This window comes from Trachypithecus francoisi, unplaced genomic scaffold (genome assembly GCF_009764315.1).
Source record: "Trachypithecus francoisi isolate TF-2019V2 unplaced genomic scaffold, Tfra_2.0 Lachesis_group10, whole genome shotgun sequence".
In the NCBI taxonomy this organism is placed as follows: Eukaryota; Metazoa; Chordata; class Mammalia; order Primates; family Cercopithecidae; genus Trachypithecus; species Trachypithecus francoisi.
This window is the reverse complement of record NW_022681455.1, coordinates 109,552,856-109,572,942: the sequence shown is the minus strand read 5'-3', so window position 1 is coordinate 109,572,942 and position 20,087 is coordinate 109,552,856. Positions and strand designations below refer to the sequence as shown.

Below are 20,087 nucleotides of genomic sequence, written 5' to 3'. Positions count from 1 at the left end.
CTCAATAAACTCTAACTTGTCATAATAAATGACAATAATTACTTACTGTCATTTCTCTTTACATCCAAGGCAATCTTGGAAAGTGAAAATAGCTAACAGTGAAGTAGCCAGTTCATCTTTTACTTACAAGTGAGTACTAAACTGTTAAATATTCTGATGCAAATTTGAATGTATCAATCTTTGATTGATGAAGGAAACCACTGGACAGATATTCCAAAAATGAAGCTAGTATAAAATTCAAGTGTTGTGGGCTTTGAAATGCAATCTCTGGCTTGGGAGAGGGAAAGGAGGCATCATATACATATATATATATATAAAAGACAGGTTATAATATCTAGTCTTATTATATTTCAGGCTTGTTGACAGAATCAAAGCTTTCTAGATAATTAAGCATTATTTAATTTTTTTTTTTTTTTTTTTTTTTGAGACGGAGTCTCACTCTGTCTCCCAGTCTGGAGTGCAGTGGTGTGATCTCAGCTCACTGCAAGCTCTGCCTCCCGGGTTCACGCCATTCTCCTGCCTCAGCCTCCGAAGTAGCTGGGACTACAGGCGCCCGCCAACACGCCCAGCTAATTTTTTGTATTTTTTTAGTAGAGATGGGGTTTCACTGTGTTAGCCAGGATGGTCTCGATCTCCTGACATTGTGATCCACCTGCCTCAGTCTCCCAAAGTGCTGGGATTACAGGCATGAGCCACCGCGCCTGGCTTAGCATTATTTAATTTTAATAAATATTATTGACAATCATAATACATCTTTTTATTTTATTTTATCTTTTTTTTTTTTTTTTGGAGTCTCACTCTGTCTCCAGGCTGGAGTGCAGTGGCACAATCTTGGCTTACCACAACCTCCGACTCCCTGGTTCAAGCGATTCTCTTGCTTCAGCTTCCCAAGTAGCTGGGATTATGAGCACACACCACCATGCCTGGCTAATTTTTGTAATTTTAGTAGAGACAGGGTTTCACCATGTTGGCCATGATGGTCTTGATCTCTTGACCTTGTGATCTGCCTGCCTCGGCCTCCCAAAGTGCTGGGATTACAGTCGTGAGCCACTGCGCCTGGCCTTTAAATTTTAAAGATACAACAACATCACCAATTTCTATCATCATTTGCAAGTTCTAGAGAAGTAACCTAGTATACTGGGGGGAAAATAAGATTAAGATGAAGAGGCCAAGAACATGGTTCAAATTATTTGCTGTGTAATCTTGAAAAAGGAACTTAACTCACGTAGGCCTCAGAATTTTCATCTATAAAATGGGGATATCTCACATCACAACCAAAAATTAGCTCAAAATGGATCACAGACCTAAATGTAAGAGTAAAATCTGTACAACTCTTGGAAGTAAACACAGAAATAAATCTTCATTATCTTGGGCTAGGCAATGATTTGTTAGAAATGATATAAAAAGTGCAAGCAATGAAAGAGAAATTAGGCGGGGTGCAGTGGCTTACACCTGTAATCTCAGCATTTTGGGAGGCTGATGCAGGCAGATTACTTGACCCCAGGAGTTCGAGACCAGACTGGGCAACATGGCAAAATCTTGTCTCTACAAGAAATACAAAAATTAGCTGGGCATGGTGGTGTGCACCTGTAGTCCTGGCTACTTGTTACTTGGGAGGCTGAGGTGGGAGGTCAAGGCTGTAGTGAGCCTGGGGAGATCAAGGCTGCAGTGAGCCAAGATCGTACCACTACACACCAGCTTGGGTGAGAGCAACATCCTGTCTTAAAAGAAAAAAAGAAGAAGAAAGAGAAATTAGACTTCATCGAAAGTAAAAACTTCTGTGTTTCAAATGACACCATTACGTAAGACAAAAGACAATCCACGGGATGGCAGAAAACACCTGGAAATCATGTATCTGATAAAGGACTTTTCTCCAGAATATATAAAGAACTATTATAACTCAATGATAAAAAGGAAAACAAAATTAAAAATGGGCAAAGAGGCTGGACATGGTGGCTCACGTCCTAGCATTTTGGGAGGCCAAGGTGGGGGGGATCATCTGAGGTCAGGAGTTCGAGACCAGCCTGGCCAACATGGGAAAACCCTGTCTGTACTAAACATACAAAAATTAACTGGGCATGGTGACAGGCATCTGTAATCGCAGCTACTCTGGAGGCTGGGGCAGGAGAATCCCTTGAACCTGGGAGGTGGAGGTTGCAGTGAGCCAAGATCATGCTGCTGCACTCCAGCCTGGGCAACAGATGAGACTCCATCTCAAAAAAAAAAAAAAAAAGGCAAAGGATCTGAATAGACACTTCTCTAATGAAGATTTACAAATGGGCAATGAACTCAAAAAAAGACCCTCAACATCACCAGTCATGAGAGAAGTACAAATCAAATCACAATGAGATACCACTTCACACCCATTAGGGTGGCTATGTGAAAGCTGAACATACAAATTCAGTCATTCTTGTCATACCCAGCTAAGAGTTGAGGCCAGGGAAACAAAGCATGCAGTGCACATAACATTGCTCCAAAAGTATGATTCTCTACAAGCCCGGCTGCTGAAACTGCCTACTGTGACCTAAAACCAAGAAATAAAAAAAGAAAAAGAAAAAAGAAATTTAAAAAAGTAACCTAAAACCAGTTTTATCTCATAGCTACTAAAACAAACTTGCTGTAACTCTAAGACTAGTTTTACCCACCACTGTCACTCCTCAGAGCTTGTCAGCTGCCCAAAACTTTACTAGTGCCAATGAACTTTCTTTCCAGAACAATATGTTACATTTCTCCTTTTTATAAAATCTCCAAACTTCTTCCTCTCTTTTTTTTTTTTTTTTTTGAGACAGAGTCTCGCCCTATCACCTAGTCTGGAGTGCAGTGGCCTGATCTCAGCTCACTGCAACCTCCACCTCCTGGGTTCAAGTGATTCTCCTGCCTCCAGAGTAGCTGGGATTACAGGTGTGTACAACTACACTGGGCTAATTTTTGTATTTTTAGTAGAGATGGGGTTTACCATGTTAGCCAGGTTGGTCTCGAACTCCTGACCTCAAGTGATCCACCTGCCTCAGGCGTGAGCCACTGTGCCTGACCAAACCTCTAAACTTCTCTTTGTTCTTCAGACATATGGAAGACCACCCTGTCTATGTATGCCCTGTATTGCAATTCCTGCTTCTGCAAAAATGTTTTAAATTTAGAGATTTATCCGTATATTTTATTTGATTTTGACATACTTGGTGTCAGAAGTGGGATTCCAAAGCTGACTCACCTTGGGAAAAATCATCGGCCCTTAGAACTATGACATAAAGTACTCACATGGAGGGCCTTTGAGCATCCTCTCTTTCACGAGTCACCTAGGTGTTCCCTGGTGAGTCTCCTGGATGGCACTCCTGGTTTGGGTAAAGTTCTGTTTTGTTTGGGATTTGGTTAGAGAAGGGTCTTTCCTCCTCGTTTGGAGGGAGGTCTCTCTCTGGCTGGGAGATCTCCTGTTGGGGAGGACTCTTTTCCTCCTGGCAGACCTCAGCTGTGAGGTCTGAGTGAAGAGATATTTTTCCTCCAGGTTGAGGCCTGGGTGAAAGGATTTTTCCTTTTCGCTTCAGTTGGGAAAGGCAGCTTATCGTCCTCTTGGTAAATACATGCTTTATTTTCCATCAGCACTTGCGTTTATTTGGCTTTTGCATATTCAACACTTGCATTTAATTGGCTTTTGTATATTCAACATTAAACCGAGTCACCTAGATAAGTTTAATTACAAATGGGCTCTCAAAGTTCAAAGGCATGCCAAGATATATTTTGAGATTCCAGCTGGTAACATGTTCAAACATTATAGGGATCATGCAGTCTGTTGTTCTTAAAACTAAACTAAAAGACCATGGCAATAAAATCATACATTCCAAATAAGACTCATATCTCAAGGGATATCTTGAGGCTAAAAAAACAAAATCCAACCCGGACTCAAAGACTGACTAGCTATAAAATACGATCTCAAAGTTGGTTGAGACTCTCTGCTTTGGAGCTTGCCCCTCCCCTTCTTAGAATTCCTTCTTTCTCTCTTGCTCTAAGCTAACTCTCTTTTTCCAAAACTCCTCAGCGAGGCTGGCATACTGACTACTTAAGTAAAAAACATGTACAATCCCAGCACTTTGGGAGGCCGAGATGGGCGGATCACGAGGTCAGGAGATCGAGACCATCCTGGCTAATACGGTGAAACCCCGTCTCTACTAAAAAATACAAAAAACTAGCCGGGCGATGAGGCGGGCGCCTGTAGTCCCAGCTACTCGGGAGGCTGAGACAGGAGAATGGCGTGAACCCGGGAGGCGGAGCTTGCAGTGAGCTGAGAGCCGGCCACTGCACTCCAGCCTGGGTGGCAGAGCAAGACTCCGTCTCAAAAAAAAAAAAAAAAAAAAAAAAAATGTACAAACTAGCAGATATATTTTAAAATATTATTTTGACCTTCATGCTGTTTCTTAAAAGCAAAAAATAAAATTCTCATATAAAAGACCCCTTCCTATACTAAAAGGAATGAGGAGATTCTTATCTTCAAGGGCAAAAAATTGAGACCAAGACAATACTTTACAGACACTGTTAAAAAAAAAAAAAAAATCTCTTGGCCAGGCGCGATGGCTCACACCTGTAATCCCAGCACTTTGGGAGGCTGAGGAAGGCGGATCACGAGGTCAGGAGATTGAGACCATCCTGGCTAACATGGTGAAACCCCGTCTGTACTAAAAAACACAAAAAATTAGCTGGGCGTGGTGGTGGGTGCCTGTAGTCCCAGCTACTTGGGAGGCTGAGGCAGAAGAATGGCGTGAACCCGGAAGGCAGAGCTTGCAGTGAGCTGAGATTGCGCCACTACACTCCAGCCTGGGTGACAGAGCAAGACTCCATCTCAAAAAAAAAAAAAAAAAAAAAAATTCTCAGATTCAGGTTGCAGTGAGCTTTGATCATGCCACTGCACTCCAGCCTGGGTGACAAAGTGAGACCCTGTCTCAAAAAATAAAAATAATAATAAAATAAAATAAAATAAAGAACAAAAAGAAAAAAAGGAATAAAAAATAAAAATAAGAATATAAATATAAATAAGGCCAGGCACAGTGGCTTACACCTGTAATCCCAGCACTTTGGGAGACCAAGGCAGGCTGATTGCTTGAGCCCAGGAGTTTGACACCAGTCTGGGCAACATGGCAAAACCCTGTCTCTACAAAAAACACAAAAATTAGCTGGGTGTGGTGGCATATGCCTGTAGTCCCAGCTACTCGGGAGGCTAAGGTGGGAGGACTGCTTGCACTCTAGGAGGTGGAAGTTCCAGTGAGCTGACATTATGCCACTGCATTCCAGCCTGGGTGACAGGGTCAGACCCTGTCTCAAAAAAAAAATTAAATAAATAAATATATACATAAATAAATAAATACATAAATAAATGAAATAAAATAAGATTTCTCAGATTCATATTTCAGAGGCTCAACTTCTGCAGTATCTCGCTATATGGGATTCATAGGTCATACATCATTGCATTTAGCATTTTCTCCCCTTAAAAAGTCCTGAGATGATAACTCTCTCCTTCAACTTTGTCATCAGTTCCTGAACTTTTTCTCCAGTTCTAACTCTGCTGTTATGGCCTGACACTAAAACGTTTATTTTAATGGCCTAAAAAAGCAATGTTTTTCTCCAATATAATTTGATTCTGTATTCCTCACTTTCCTTGATGCATCTAAATTGTTACTCTTATAACCTAGACCCATTCTTCCTATGTCAGATTAAATTCAAATAATCTTTTCATCAGCTTTGACTTCCAGGTTATCTAAATGAGGTTCCCTTTAGAAAAAACAATCACACTGTAAGAGGTTTTTCTTTACCTTTTTGGTAAAGAAAAAGACTTTACATTTTACTATGATGATTTTCTGCATTGCCTTTATTATGTTTTTGATGACTTTTAAAAAACTGAGCTTTAAAAGGGTTAAGGTTTTAACAACCACGTAACTTTTTTTTTTTTTTTTGAGATGGAGTGTTGCTCTTGTCGCGCAGGCTGGAGTGCAGTTGCATGATCTCGGCTCACTGCAACCTCCGCCTCCTGGGTTCAAGAGATTCTCCTGACTCAGCTTCTCAAGTAGCTAGGATTACAGGAACCTGCTACCACGTCTGGGTAACTTTTGTATTTTTAGTAGAGATGGGGTTTTGCCATGTTGGCCAGGCTGGTCTCGAACTCCTTACCTCAGGTGATCCACCTGCCTCGGCCTCTCAAAGTGCTGGGATTACAGGCGTGAGCCACCATGCCCGGCTCTACATTACTTTTAAAGTCTTTTGATTATCATGCTGGTTAAATAAATGGCTATAATTTTACAATAACCTGTAATTCTGGGTTTTTTTTCCCCCTTTCTTTCTAAGAGATGGCGGGGCAGGGGGGTCTTCCTATGTTGCCCAGGTTGGCCTCAAACTCCTGGGCTCAAGAAATCCTCCCACTTCAGCCTCCCAAGTGGCTGGAACTACAGGCACATGCCACTATGCCCAATTGTAATTCTGTTTTCATCAAACGTTTTCAGCTTTTTAACATCTTTGAGAAACTTCCCCAAAATCAAATCTAAGCTGTCTTTTTTTTTTTTTTTCCACCCTCAGAGACAGTCTTGCTCTGTCACCCAGGCTGGAATGCAGTGGTGCAATCTTGGCTCACTGCAGCTTCCACCTCCCAGGTTCAAGTGATTCTCCCACCTCAGCTTCTCGAGTAGTTTGGACTACAGGAATGCACCACCGTGCCTGGCTAATTTTTGTATTTTTTGGAAGAGATGGGGTTTTCACCATATTGGCCAGGCTGTCTTGAACTCCTGACTGCAAGTGATCCACCCACCTCGGCCTCCCAATGTGCTGGGATTACAGGTTTGAGCCACCATGACCAGCTCTGATAACTTTAATTTTTTTTTTTTTTTTTTTTTGAGACGGAGTCTCGCTCTGCCGCCCAGGCTGGAGTGCAGTGGTGTGATCTCAGCTCACTGCAAGCTCCGCCTCTCGGGTTTATGCCATTCTCCTGCTTCAGCCTCCCGAGTAGCTGGGACTGCAGGCGCCTGCCACCTTGCCCGGCTAGTTTTTTTGTATTTATTCATAGAGACGGAGTTTCACCGGGTTAGCCAGGATGGTCTCGATCTCCTGACCTCGTGATCCGCCCGTCTCAGCCTCCCAAAGTGCTGGGATTACAGGCTTGAGCCACCGCGCCCGGCGCTCTGATAACTTTTTTTTTTTTTTTGAGAGGGAGTCTTGCTCTGTCGCCCAAGCTGGAGTGCAGTGGCCAGATCTCAGCTCACTGTAAGCTCCGCCTCCCGGGTTCACGCCATTCTCCTGCCTCAGCCTCCCGAGTAGCCACCGCGCCCGGCCCTGATAACTTTAAAATCAACAGACTCAATACAAATTTCTAAGACTTTAATAAAAAAAAAACCTGATAGATTCATAAAACTACTAATAGAGATCAAACAGGAGTTAATTATGAGATTAAGTAAGTAAATAATGTTTCATGCCTTTTATTTAAAACATTGTTACTTTATGCAAATATTTTGTTTCCCCCTTTAAAAAAATTTTTCTCTTAAGCTATGTATCATTCCCAACAAGTTGATAAAGTGTACTTTTGTAAACAAAGATAAAAACATGTTTTTTCTTTTCCTTACTTAATCCCTCCAAAATTCAAAAACTATTTCTAAATATTCTTAGGACAATATGGTTATTTACATAAACCCAATAAAATTCTGTTCTTAAATGTTAGTTATATTACCAAGGCTTTGACTAAAATGTCATATTTAAAAATACACATAAAATGCCTGACTTCAAGGGTTCCCAGCCTTATAGTAAGTAAATAAAACTGTCACTTTCTGGCAGGCCCAGAAACTTTAAGTCTATAAATAAATGTAAAGTCTGCCTTGGTTTGGCTTCCTAGCTGCAAGATCATTTAAATGTGAGATTCCTATATTTCAATAGGAAATATTTTTCTTTTCAATGTAAAAAATAAATTATGTTCCCAAAAGAAAGCTATAATATACCTATTATTAGAATATAACTCTGTACATTGTTTTCAAGTTATTGTTATCTATTTTTGAGTAGTCTAGGTCCTAAAATCACCCAAGTTCCTACAATCCAAGTTTCTTCCATAAAATTACTAAAACGGGAATTGCTCTGTTCCTAAAGCCCCATAAGCTAAAACTTGAGAAATTTTTATAAAAAAGTTTTGTGCCTGTTGGCTTGATGTATAGGCCACATAGAAAGTTCACCAAACGGTCCAGTGCCCTAACCAGTGACATTCAAACTACAAACCAGGATGAGAAGTGGACATTGTCCAGGCTACAAACAGCTTTTCCTAAGATGTCAAAACAAGACTCCACAACATCATGAGAGCCTTACTTCCCTTAATGCTCCTCTTTTCATTTGATAAGATGCTGTAATGAAAATTTCACAGTCAATAACTGTTAGTGATAACCTGACAAAACCTGACCTAAAAAATCCTTTTAGGACTAGGTGTGGTGGCTCATGTCTGTAATCTCAACACTTTGGGAGGCTGACATGCAGGGTGGTTTGAGCCCAGGAGTTTGAGACCCGTCTTGGCGACACAGTGAGACCCTGTCAAGAAAAGAAAAGAGAAACGAAAAGAGAAGAGAAGAGAGAAAGAAAAGAAAAGAAAGGAAAAAGAAAAGAAAAAGAAAGGAAAGAAAGAAAAGAAAGAAGAAAAAGAAGGAAGGAAGGAAGGAAGGAAGGGGAGAGAAAAGGAAACAAAGGAAAGAAAGAAGGAAGCAAAGAAGGAAGGAAGGGAGGAATGGAGGGAGGGAGGGAAATTAATTATATTTTTTTTAAAATCCCTGTAGTCAGACCAAATCAGAATCCAGCTCAGGTGCTACACAGTTTATGCCTGACCTCAAGCTCATGAATCACAGGCAGTCCCACCCAGAAGATGTAGATATGTACAGCACACTAGAAACTGAAGCAGACTGCAAAGAGAGACTGCATAGACATTCTATGAGATGTGTGAAGTTGCAAATAATTATTTTAAAAATCATGTAATCAAGATATGAACACCAATGAAATTAAAATCTGAAAATATGTACGTGTGTGTATATACATATACATATTTATACATATGCGCATGCATATCTGCTCTAGCTTTTCTGAATTAATGTCAGTTAAACTGGAATGTTATGTGGAAAAATGTGTTCCCTGTTTTGTTTTGTTTTTTCCGTTTCCTAGAATAAAATATCCACGCTTTATGGCAAAAAAAAAAGAAAAAAAAAATCCTTTTAGTCCACCTAGCGGAAAACTTAGACAATATCCCTTACACAACTTACTGTTCAAATTTATTGGTGGTCCCTTTTCTAAAGTTGGCAATTTTCTGTTTAATTCAAGCAAGTCATAACAACATACTACTTAATGACAACTACAGGTCTCACCCAGTTTCCACTATGGTTTTTGTTTTTGTTTTTGAGACGAAGTCTCACTCTTGTCTCCCAGGCTGGAGTGCAATGGTGCTATCTTGGCTCACTGCATCTTCCGCCTCCCGGGTTCAAGCGATTCTCCTGCCTTAGCCTCCTGAGTAGCTGGGATTACAGGTGCCCGCCACCATGCCTGGCTAACCACTATGGTCTTTTAATTTGTTTAGTTTGTGGCCCTTAGTCTTGGACTCTTAGTTCAAAAGCATTTTACAAACTAAATTTATTATATTGTTGTTATTTTTTATATTATAACTTTTAAGCTTGTTGTTGTTGTTGTTACTGCTTTTTTTGTTTGTTTGTTTGTTTTTTGAGACAGGGTCTCATTCTGTCACCCAGGCTGGAATGCGGTGGTATGATCATAATTCACTGCAGCCTTGACCTCCTGGGTTCAAGAGACCCTCCTGCCTCAGCCTCCCAAAGTGTTGGGGTTACAGGTGTGAGCCACCATGACTGGCCAGCTTTGCTCTTACTGATTGTTTAATCTTTTTAATGCCAGCTCTCCCAACAAAATAATGTTAACCCAGTCCTTCGAGATGACTGCTAATGCTTATACAACTGTTAAGATAGAACTTGATAATTGACTCTAGAACAATGTACCCTAGGAACACTTTTCCTTCTGGACTCTGCTACTCAAATGTGGCCCCAGGTCCCTGACATGAGCCCCCATACTTCCCTGCTGATGTGGGACAGAGATAACCAGAACAGGTCCATCCTAGCTCCAAGGGACAATTAAGCTAACTTATAAGTAGTTAATCGACAAGGCTTTTAAAAAGAGATCTCAATCAAAAGGGGAAAATGTGAGAGTGGATCATAAGAATTGGGTCATGCCTGTCATATCCAACTACAATGGAGTTGAGAGACCAGGGAGAAAAAACACAGGGCACATAACATTGCTGCAAAAATATAATTCCCTGCAGGCCTGGCTTTTGAAACTGCCTGTTGTAGCCTAAAGCCAGTTTTATCGAATAGCTACTGAAACAAACCTACTGTGACTCTAAGACTTATTTTACCCACTGCTGTCACTCATTAATCAGAGCTTGCTAGATCTCCAAAACTTTACTAGTCCCAATGATCTTTCTCCAGAACGATATGTAACATTTCTCCTGTTTACAAAACCGCCAACCTTCTCAGTGTTCTTCAGACATATGGAAGACCACTAGGTCTGCGTGTATGCACCAAATTACAATTCTTGCTTCTCAAATAAGATGTTTTAAATATAGAGATTCACCTTTATATTTCATTTTACCTCGACAGCTTTGACCAAAAAAACAGACCATAACAAGTATTGGCAAAGCTGTGGAAAAATTGGAACACTCATACATTGCTGGTAAGGAGGTAAAATGGTATATCTGCTTTGGAAAATAGTTCAGCAGTTCCTCAAAAGGCTAAACATAGACTTACTATATGACCCGGCAATTCCACTCCTAGGTATATGTATATACCCAGGGGAAATGAAAGCATATGTTCACACAAAAACTCGTACACAAATGTTCCTAACAACACTATTCATAATAGCCAAGTCTACGGCGATACCACCCTGAATGTGTCCGATCTCATCATAATAGCCAAAAGGTGGAAACAACCCAGTTGTCCACCAATTAATGAGCTGGATAAATCAAACATGGCTAAGCAATACCATGGAATATTATTCAGTCACAAAAAGGAATGAAGTCATAAAAAGGAAACCTCAAACCTCAAAAACATTATGCTAAAGTGAAAGGAGCCAGACAAAAAAGACCGCATATTGTATAATTCCATTTATATGAAATGTCCAGCATATGCGAATCCAGAGATTAAAAAGTAGATCAGTGGTTGCCAGGGGTTGGGGGAGTGAGCAAGGGAAAGTGACTTTTGATGGGTATGAAATGCTAAAAGTGTTTTAAAATTAGATAGTGGTGATGGTTGCACAACTCTTTAAATACACTAGAAACCATTGACTTGCACGTTTTAATTGGGTGAATTTTAGGTATGTAAATTACATCTTAAATAAGAAGTTTTAAAAATGGAGATTATGTCTACTTCCCAGAACTACTTAGAGAATTTACTGAGAGAGCATATATGAGAGACATTCTCTGAATGCTTATTTGTTAATTAAGTAGTACAGAAACCAGGTCAGGATATAAAAGAAATCTTCCCTTTTCCAGGACATAAATGGAGATGATAAACTTCGCAGGACTGCATTCCAAATTTCCATGCCAGGTCCAATTAGATGATCCTTGAAGGGACAGAATTATTTTCAGTTAATGGTTTCTCAACTTATTTTATTTGAGGTAGAAATCTGAGAATGAGATAGAGATTCAGTTCCTGACAAGTTAAGACTTGTAATCCTGCTCAGTTTGAAACTCTGTGAAAACAATTTCATCTTGTATCTACCTTCCCCCTTCCGGGCTTTTGCTTTCCCTCTGCTCAGCTCTTTTGCCAGAAACGAAAGCTCTTCTCTGAAAGGAAGAGGGTGGAAGAGCTAGTGTGATTTGTTTGGGCACGTCAAGATGGCTAGATCTCTTCACTCTACACACTGGCATGCTTTCACCTCCCATGGTTGGCCCAGAGCCCAGTTTTTTTTTTTTTTCTTTTAAAAGAAGGCTGGTAGTTTTATCCAAAGATCCTTTTGACACCGAGAGGGACCACTTGGGTCCCCAAAATGCATCTGTTGCTTTCAAAATACCCTTTAAATAATTGAAAGTGCCTGAGAGGACATATGAACAGATCTATAGTATAGAAATAATCTGGCTATAGGCAGGGTGCGGTGGCTCACGCCTGTAATCCCAGAACTTCAGGAGTCTGAGGCAGGCAGATCACCTGAGGTCAGAAGTTTGAGACCAACCTGGCCAACATGGTGAAACCTCGTGTCTACTAAAATTACAAAAAATTAGCCGAACATGGTGGTGGGCACCTATAGTCCCAGCTACTTGGGAGGCTGGGGCAGGAGAATTGCTAGAACCCAGGAGGTGGAGGCTGCAGTGAGCCGAGATCGCACCATCGCACTCCAGCCTGGGTAACGAGAAACTCCATCTCAAAAAAAGAAAAAAAGAAAGAATCTGGCTATAATGTCTTATTGAAAAATATCACTTATTTATCATATTCATTATTGAACATCTATTTCAAAACTAAAATGTGAAAAAATGCCCAAACATCTAATGTACACTATGGGAATCTCAAGGATGTGTCCTTTTTTTATTTTCTTTTTGAGATAAGGTGTCACTCTGTCACCTAGGATGGAGTGCAGTGGTGCAATCACGACTCACTGCAGCCTCAACCTCCTGGGCTCAAGTGATCCTCCCACCTAAGCCTCCTAAATAGTTGGGACTACAGGTGCACATGAACACACCTAGCTAATTTTTATTTTTGTGTGTATGGAGACAAGGTCCCACTATGTTGCCTAGGCTGGTCTTGAACTCTTGGGCTCAAGCAATCCTGTCACCTCAGCCTCCCAAAGTGTTGGGATTACAGGCATGAGTCACTGAGCCCAGACTTCAAGGACATATTCTAACTCCCATTCTGAAAAAGAGAAAGGCTTCTGCCTTTCACCTTATATACTTCATTCTTGTTGAAATTTTTTAAAAACATTGAGAATGTATTACTTGTATAATAATAATGATGATAAAAACAGTGAAGAAAGAATATACAAGGAATACAAAAGGGGAGACATTTATCTTCATCTGTGTAAGATTAAGTTCTCTATCTGTAAACTCTGTAGGGTAACTGGAACTCAACGACTTTATACATAATTCTGAAGAAGCTGTTATTGAGTACCTGAGAGAAGCTGCTAGAATGACTAAGTCAACCACTGCTTCCCAGTAAGAATAAACAGAGATACACACAGTTTTTCCTAAAATTAAATTTAACTCCTAGGGTATTTAGTTCTCAGATTGCTGTGATAGATAATATAGACGCAGAAATTTCTAAGTCCGGCATCAATATACAGCTGTTGAATGACTTGCTGTATTTTATTCTCTTCTGCTCTCCACCTAGACTGCAAAGTTGGTAAGACTTTATAAAAGAAATACAAAATATCAATAAACTAAGCAAAAAGTATACTATAACTTCCACATGGAGCCATTTACGCAGCTCAGAAAAGGAAAACTTTAAAAATACACAGTCCCCACAACTGAATGCTACTCAAACCACAACCAGGCACTTCCCACCCTGTACTACAGGACAAGAGGGCTGGTCTTGTCTGTCTGGGAGCCCAGAATGGCTTTGTTCCTGTAGTGCTTCAGGCACAGGCAAACTACACTGGCAATGCAGGTGGGAAAATTCAGCTATTTTCTTTCTTAATGGGAAACTCACCTAAAGCCTTGGCTTTTAAGTGCATATTACAAGCACCAAAAACATCAATTAGTTCAAACTTGTCCATCATCTTGGGGAGCTGAGAACAGAAATTACACCTCTACCCCTCATGTTCTTCATCACCAAATTAGCTACTAACTGATTTGCACACCAATCAAAATTACTAAAAACAAACACAACACCAACAGCTGTGATTTTGATAGCAGGCCCTAGAGGCTAATGAGCTCAGTGGGTTAATCAACTAAGATGCTTATTCCAAACAGCAAGGTGGCCACATTAGAATGACCTGCCACCCATTCCCAAAAATCCAGTCTTAAAAAATATAATCAATGAAAACATCTCCTTGACAGCAGTACAGTTTCTTCGGGAAAGTACAGGATGACTTGTGTCCTGAGACTTCTGAATTATAAGCACTTTAGGTTCTTGCTTCTTTGATTTATCTGACTTCCATAAGCACAACTTATGGTCAATGTGGTCTCTGGTACCCTCAGCTTATCTCAATTCCTGCCCTCTTTGGCCTCTCAGCTGCCGGTAATTACTTTCTCTCTTAAAACCTGTTACTCTTAGAGCTTTCATTCTCACCTAGTTGTCTTTTACCACTTTGGGTGGTCATTTTGTTTCCTTTGAAAAATTCTCTTTTTGCTTTTGAACCTAATTACAACTTGCAGTTAATCTAAAGTGTTTTGTATATAGGAGATATACAATATATGTTTGTTGAATAAAGAAAGAATTTGGCTGGGCACAGAGGCTCATGCCTGTAATCCCAGCACTTTGGGAGGCTGAAATAAGAGGATTGTTTGAGTCTAGGAGTTTAAGCCTGGGCAACATAGTGAGACCCCCATCTCTACAAAATGTTTTTTTAAAAATTAGCCTGATGTGTGTCGGCATGTATCTGTAGTCCCAGCTAATCAGGAGGCAGAAGGTGGTATGATTGCTTGAGCCCCGGAGTTAGAGGTAACAATGAACCATGATCATGCCACTATACTCCACCCTGAGTGACAGAGCAAGCCTCTGTCTCTAAAAAAAAAAATAAGAAGAAAAGAAATTCCAGAACTCCAAGGCTCACGCATTCTTCGCTATATGATTTCCCCTCTGCATACTCTCTCAAGCTTCAAGTACTAAGTCTGTATAGATCATATCCACATTATACCCTGAAAGAACTAGCCAGTAAGAACCTGCAGTTACCTTTGTGCTCACTGACAACCTTGCCTCTGGGAGGTAAACAGAACACATCAACGTGAAGAATGGTGTTACTGCATCAAAGCCCGTTGCTATGTGACTTGGAAATGTGTCCCACTAAAGGGACAGCATCTATTTATCCCTCAACTTTTGGGTTGGGCCTCATGACTTGCTTTAGCCAACAGAAAAAGGCAGAATGATAAGATGTCTGCTCCGAGTCAGGCCTGAGGAGCCTCTGGAATTTATGGTTTCTCTTTGACACTTCATGGTTCTCATCATGAGCAGAACAAGCCCTGGTAGGCCACTGGTTCAGGGATGATCAGGAACACATGAAGCACAGCTACCACAGCTGGCCTGAGACCTGCAGGGAGGGGCCAGCCGCCCAGCCGAGCCCTGCTGAAACTTCAGCGGGTCTACAGATGCATGAGTGATAATAAATGATTGGTGTTTCAGGTTACTGAGTGCCAAGGTAGTTTGTTGTTGTTATTGTTTTCTGAGAAGAAGTCTTGCTCTGCTGCCCAGGCTGGAGTGCAGTGGTGCAATCTCGGCTCACTGCAACCCCCGTGTCCTGGGTTCAAACAATTCTCCTGCTTCAGCCTCCCAAGTAACTGGGACTACAGGCACACACCACCATGCCTGACTAATCTTTGTATTTTTAGTAGGGACGGGGTTTCGCCATGTTGATCAGGCTGGTCTCAAACTCCTGACCTCAGGTGATCTACCCACCTCAGCCTCCCAAAGTGCTGGGATGATAGGTGTGAGCCACAGGGTAGTTAGTGAAATATCAATAACTGACAGAATCGGCCTACTCAAGCTTCAGATCTGAGAAGTTACAGAGATCACCACATTATTACCTAGTTATCCAACAGTAAATGTAATAGTGAAGATTCTGATGATGATAACAACACTAAAGTATTAATAGCTAACACATGTTGAACAGTGTGTGCTAAGCAGTTGCAAGGAAATAACTCATTTAATCCTAATATTAAACCCCCTTTTATTAATAAACATTTTATGATAGAATAGTCATCTTATGAACTAATATTGACACTTTATTATCAACTGAAGTTTATAATTTATTCAAATTTCCTTAGTTTTCCCCTAATGTCCTTTTTTTTTCTTTTTTTTTTTTGAGACAGAGTCTCACTCTGTTGCCCAGGCTGGAGTGCAGTGGCATGATCTCGGCTCACTGCAACCTCGGTCTCCTGGGTTCAGGCAATTCTCGTGCCTCAGCCTCCCAAGTTGCTGGGATTACAGGTGTCCACCACCACACCTGGTTAACTTTTTTTTGGTGTTTTTTAGTAGAGATGGGGTTTCACCATGTTGGCCAGGCTGGTCACAAACTCCTGACCTCAAGTGATCTGTTTGCTTCGGCCTCCCAAAGTGCTAGGATTACAGGCATGAGCCACTGCGCCCGGCCCTAGTGTTCTTTTTCTATTTCAGAATCCCATCTATCACATTACAGTTAGTCATCATATTTCCTTAGGTGCTGACAATTTTAGCACTCTCCGCCTTTACTAAATTTTATTTTATTTTGGCCGGGTGCGGTGGCTCATGCCTATAATCTCAGGACTTTGGGAGGCCGAGGCGGGCGGATCACCTGAGGTCAGGCGTTCGAGACCAGCCCAACCAACATGGAGAAACCCCCGTCTCTACTAAAAATACAAAATTAGCCAGGTGTGGTGGCTCATGCCTGTAATCCCAGCTACTTGGGAGGCTGAAGCAGGAGAATCACTTGAACCCCGGAGGCGGAGGTTGCGCGAGCCGAGGTCGCACCATTGCACTCCAGCCTGGGCAACAAGAGTGAAACTGTCTCAAAAAAAAAAAAAACAAAACATTATTTTATGTTTTTGATAACAGTTTTATTGACCTATATAACTCACATACCATACAATTAACCCATTTAAAGCTCCTAACTCTGCTGGGCATGGTGGCTGACACCTGTACTCAGGAGGCTGAGACACAAGAATCGCTTGAACCTGGGAGGCAGAAGTTGCAGTGAGCCGAGATTGTGCCACTGCACTCCAGCCTGGGCGACAGAGTGAGACTCCATCTCAAAAAAAAAAGTGTATAACTCAACGGTTTCCTAGCATATTCACAGAGTTGTGAAACTGTCACCACAATGAATCTTGAAACATTTTCATCACCCCAAAAAGAAGTCTTGTATCCTTTACCTATCACCCTCAACTATTTCTCATTTACCCCAGCCCTAGGACAGCACTAATCTATGTTGTCTCTAAAAAATTGCCTATTCTGGACATTTCAAATAACTGGAATCATATAAAATATAGTATTTTGTGGCCAGTTTCCTTCACTTACCATGTTTTCAAAGTTTATCCATATTGTGGCATGTATCAGTCTTTCATTTTTATAGCCAATAATATTCCATTGCATGTATATACCACATCTCGTTTATCCATTCATCAACTGATGGCTGTTTGAGCTATTTCCACTCTTGGCTATTGTGAATAATACTGCTGTGAACATTCACATACAAGGTTTTGTGCAGACATATGTTTTCATTTATCGGGTATATTCCTGGGAGTGGAATTGCTGGGCCAAGTAGTAACTCTATGTTTATCTTTTTGAGGAACTGCCAGACTTTTCCAAAGTGGCAGTACCATTTCACATTCCTATTTAGTCCCCTTTTCACAGATAACAAAAAATTGAAGCCCACAGGGATTAAGTAATTTGCCAATGCACGGTAATGGGGTGGCCCACCCAGGTGGTCTGCCGACTGTATCTCACTGATGGAGCCAAGGGAAACCGAGTTAACTCTGACCTCACCATGTCTGCTTCTGGACCTTTTGGGAAGGGTGCCTTATTCTCTACACCCTCTCTAGATTTGGAGCCCATAAGTTAAAGGGGATGTGGAGAACAACAAAGAACCATAAAAAGAGAAATAAAGTTACTGCAAAAAATGTTTTGATGAGAAAATATTTAATACCCTGAGTTCTTTTAGCTTAATGAGAGAGCAAAGGTGCATATAGACAGTAGTTGAGGCCGGGCGTGGTGGCTCACGCCTATAATCCCAGCACTTTGGAAGGCCAAGGTGGGTGGATCACTGGAGGTCAGGAGTTCGAGACCAGCCTGACTAACATGGTGAAACCTTGTCTCTACTAAAAATATTAAAAATTAGCTGGGCATGGTGGCGGGCACCTGTAATCCTAGCTACTTGGGAGGCTGAGGCAGGAGAATCACTTGAACCTGGGAGGTAGAGGTTGCAGTGAGCCAAGATCACGCCACCGCACTTCAGCCTGGGTGACAGAGCAAGACTCTGTCTCAAAAAAAAAAAAGAAAAGACAGTAGCCGACTAACATAAAAGGTTAATGTGATAAGAGTTCATGCATGAGTCATTCTTTACCTCCTTGAATTAGAGGAAATACGATTTAATCTATAGAATAAATAAACATTAATAAAAACTTCCTCATCATTATGAGACACTGAAACTCTACAGGGACCCTTTGGAAACCCTCCAGGAATATTATTATTATGACTTAAAGTGTCCTAGCTAGGAGGCAGGAAGATGGATAAAATGACCCGTAGTCTCATGGCCCTAGGACTTTAGGGATTTTGTGCAAATAAACATGATACAGTCTTTGGTCCACAGACTCAAAGTCCTTTAACCAGGACTGACTTACCCTGAATTGCAGATAGATATACAAAAGTGTCTCCATGTTCCATGTTTTCCAAGAATATCTGGAACCACAAAATACAGCAGTGATAAGATTTACAAAGAATAAGGAAGATTGAAGAGACTCCCTTATCAGCAGCTCAAAGGGGTAAATGCTTTGCTTCTTGTTTTTCTTAGCTAGAAACTCATCTGACAGAGTTTTGTGGGGGAAATGGCATATATGCTTAAAGTCTCATTTTTATAACCGTTAAAAAAAGGATAGAGATTGGGGGAGATACTTGTATTCTTCCAGCAGTAGTCCTGGAAAGCAATGGAAGAACAATCCTCAACATTTTTCCATGACAGCCACGGTGAATAACATTCTCACATATGGCATGACAGACTATGGGCTGTGACACACAAGAGACAAGGTTTAGGGTTATGTGCAATGGATGGCACATTTACTGTAATGTGCCATCATTTGATCCTTTTCTCTTGCACTCACAAAGCACATGGAAGTGCAAGTGAGATAGAGATGTTATTATTGAGATAACTTTGAATCTGTTCTAATTTATTTTTGAAAATCTTGTAAATTTCAGCACTTTAATTGACATTAGTAACAAATTACTCTCAAAATATCTTACAATTTAGGAATCTATCAGGGGTATCAACTGCAGTGAGTACAGCTTATCTGGAAGATACTACATGATATGTTAGGTTTAGGCCCCAACATGAGAGCCAGAGAAAGGAAGACGGAAGTGTCTGCTCCATATATAACGCTGTGTTCTTCGCTGGCACAGTAATTCTTGACATCAACTTGAGGCTGCTGGTCTCCACATCTGAAGCATGTAGGCAGAGCCTAAACTTACCCCAGTTAGGAAGACAGCCAGAAGGTAGGGAATCTTTTATGGAGTAAGCAAGGGAAGTTTAATTTAGGGTAATGGCCATGGAAATAAAGAGGATAAGACACATTTGAAAGACTTCTTGGAAAAAATAATTGACAGGACTTGGTGACCAATTATGTATAGCAGAAGAAGGTTTAATGAAGCTAAAACAAAATTTCAAGATGTTCATTGCATTCACCTTCAAACAGGTGTATAAAAGATATTTTAAAGCCGGGTGGTTCACACCTGTAATCCCAGCACTTTGGGATGCGGAGGCGGGTGAATCACTTGATGTGAGGAGTTCAACACCAGCCTGGCCAATATGGTGAAACCCCATCTCAACTAAAAGTACAAAAATTAGCTGGGTGTGGTAGTGGGCACCTGTAATCCCAGCTACTCGGGAGGCTGATGCAGAAGAATCACTTGAACCCAAGAGGTGGAAGTTGCAGTGAGCTGAGATCGCACCACTGCACTCCAACCTGGGTGACAGAGCGAGACCCTGTCTCAGAAAACAAAACAAAACAAAACAAAAAAAAAACCCCAGCTATTTCACCATGAGGGAGGGAGAGAAGAGGGGAGGAGACCCAGTTTTGCCCAATGCCCCACTAAAGATGCCCAGGGAAAACAGGTGGCTTATCTGGGCTGAGTCACAGTGTTGAAGCAGACCTATTTACCACAAAAGGTACTTTCCCATCTCTGGGAATTTGCTCATGTTCTCACACCCCT

General features: G+C 41.1%; 1 protein-coding gene across 4 annotated transcripts in view; it reads right to left on the bottom strand.

Annotated features, from left to right (window-relative positions):
• TANGO6 (transport and golgi organization 6 homolog) overlaps positions 1–20,087 on the bottom strand; it is a 268,545-nt gene that overhangs the window by 156,763 nt on the left and 91,695 nt on the right. For all 4 annotated transcript variants that reach the window (XR_004438955.1, XM_033218804.1, XM_033218803.1 and 1 more), the window contains one exon: positions 18,506–18,563. Coding sequence is in view for 3 of the 4 variants with exons in the window: in XM_033218804.1 (XP_033074695.1) it covers positions 18,506–18,563 (58 nt within the window). In the remaining variant the exon portion in view is untranslated. The remainder of the gene's footprint in view (positions 1–18,505; positions 18,564–20,087) is intronic.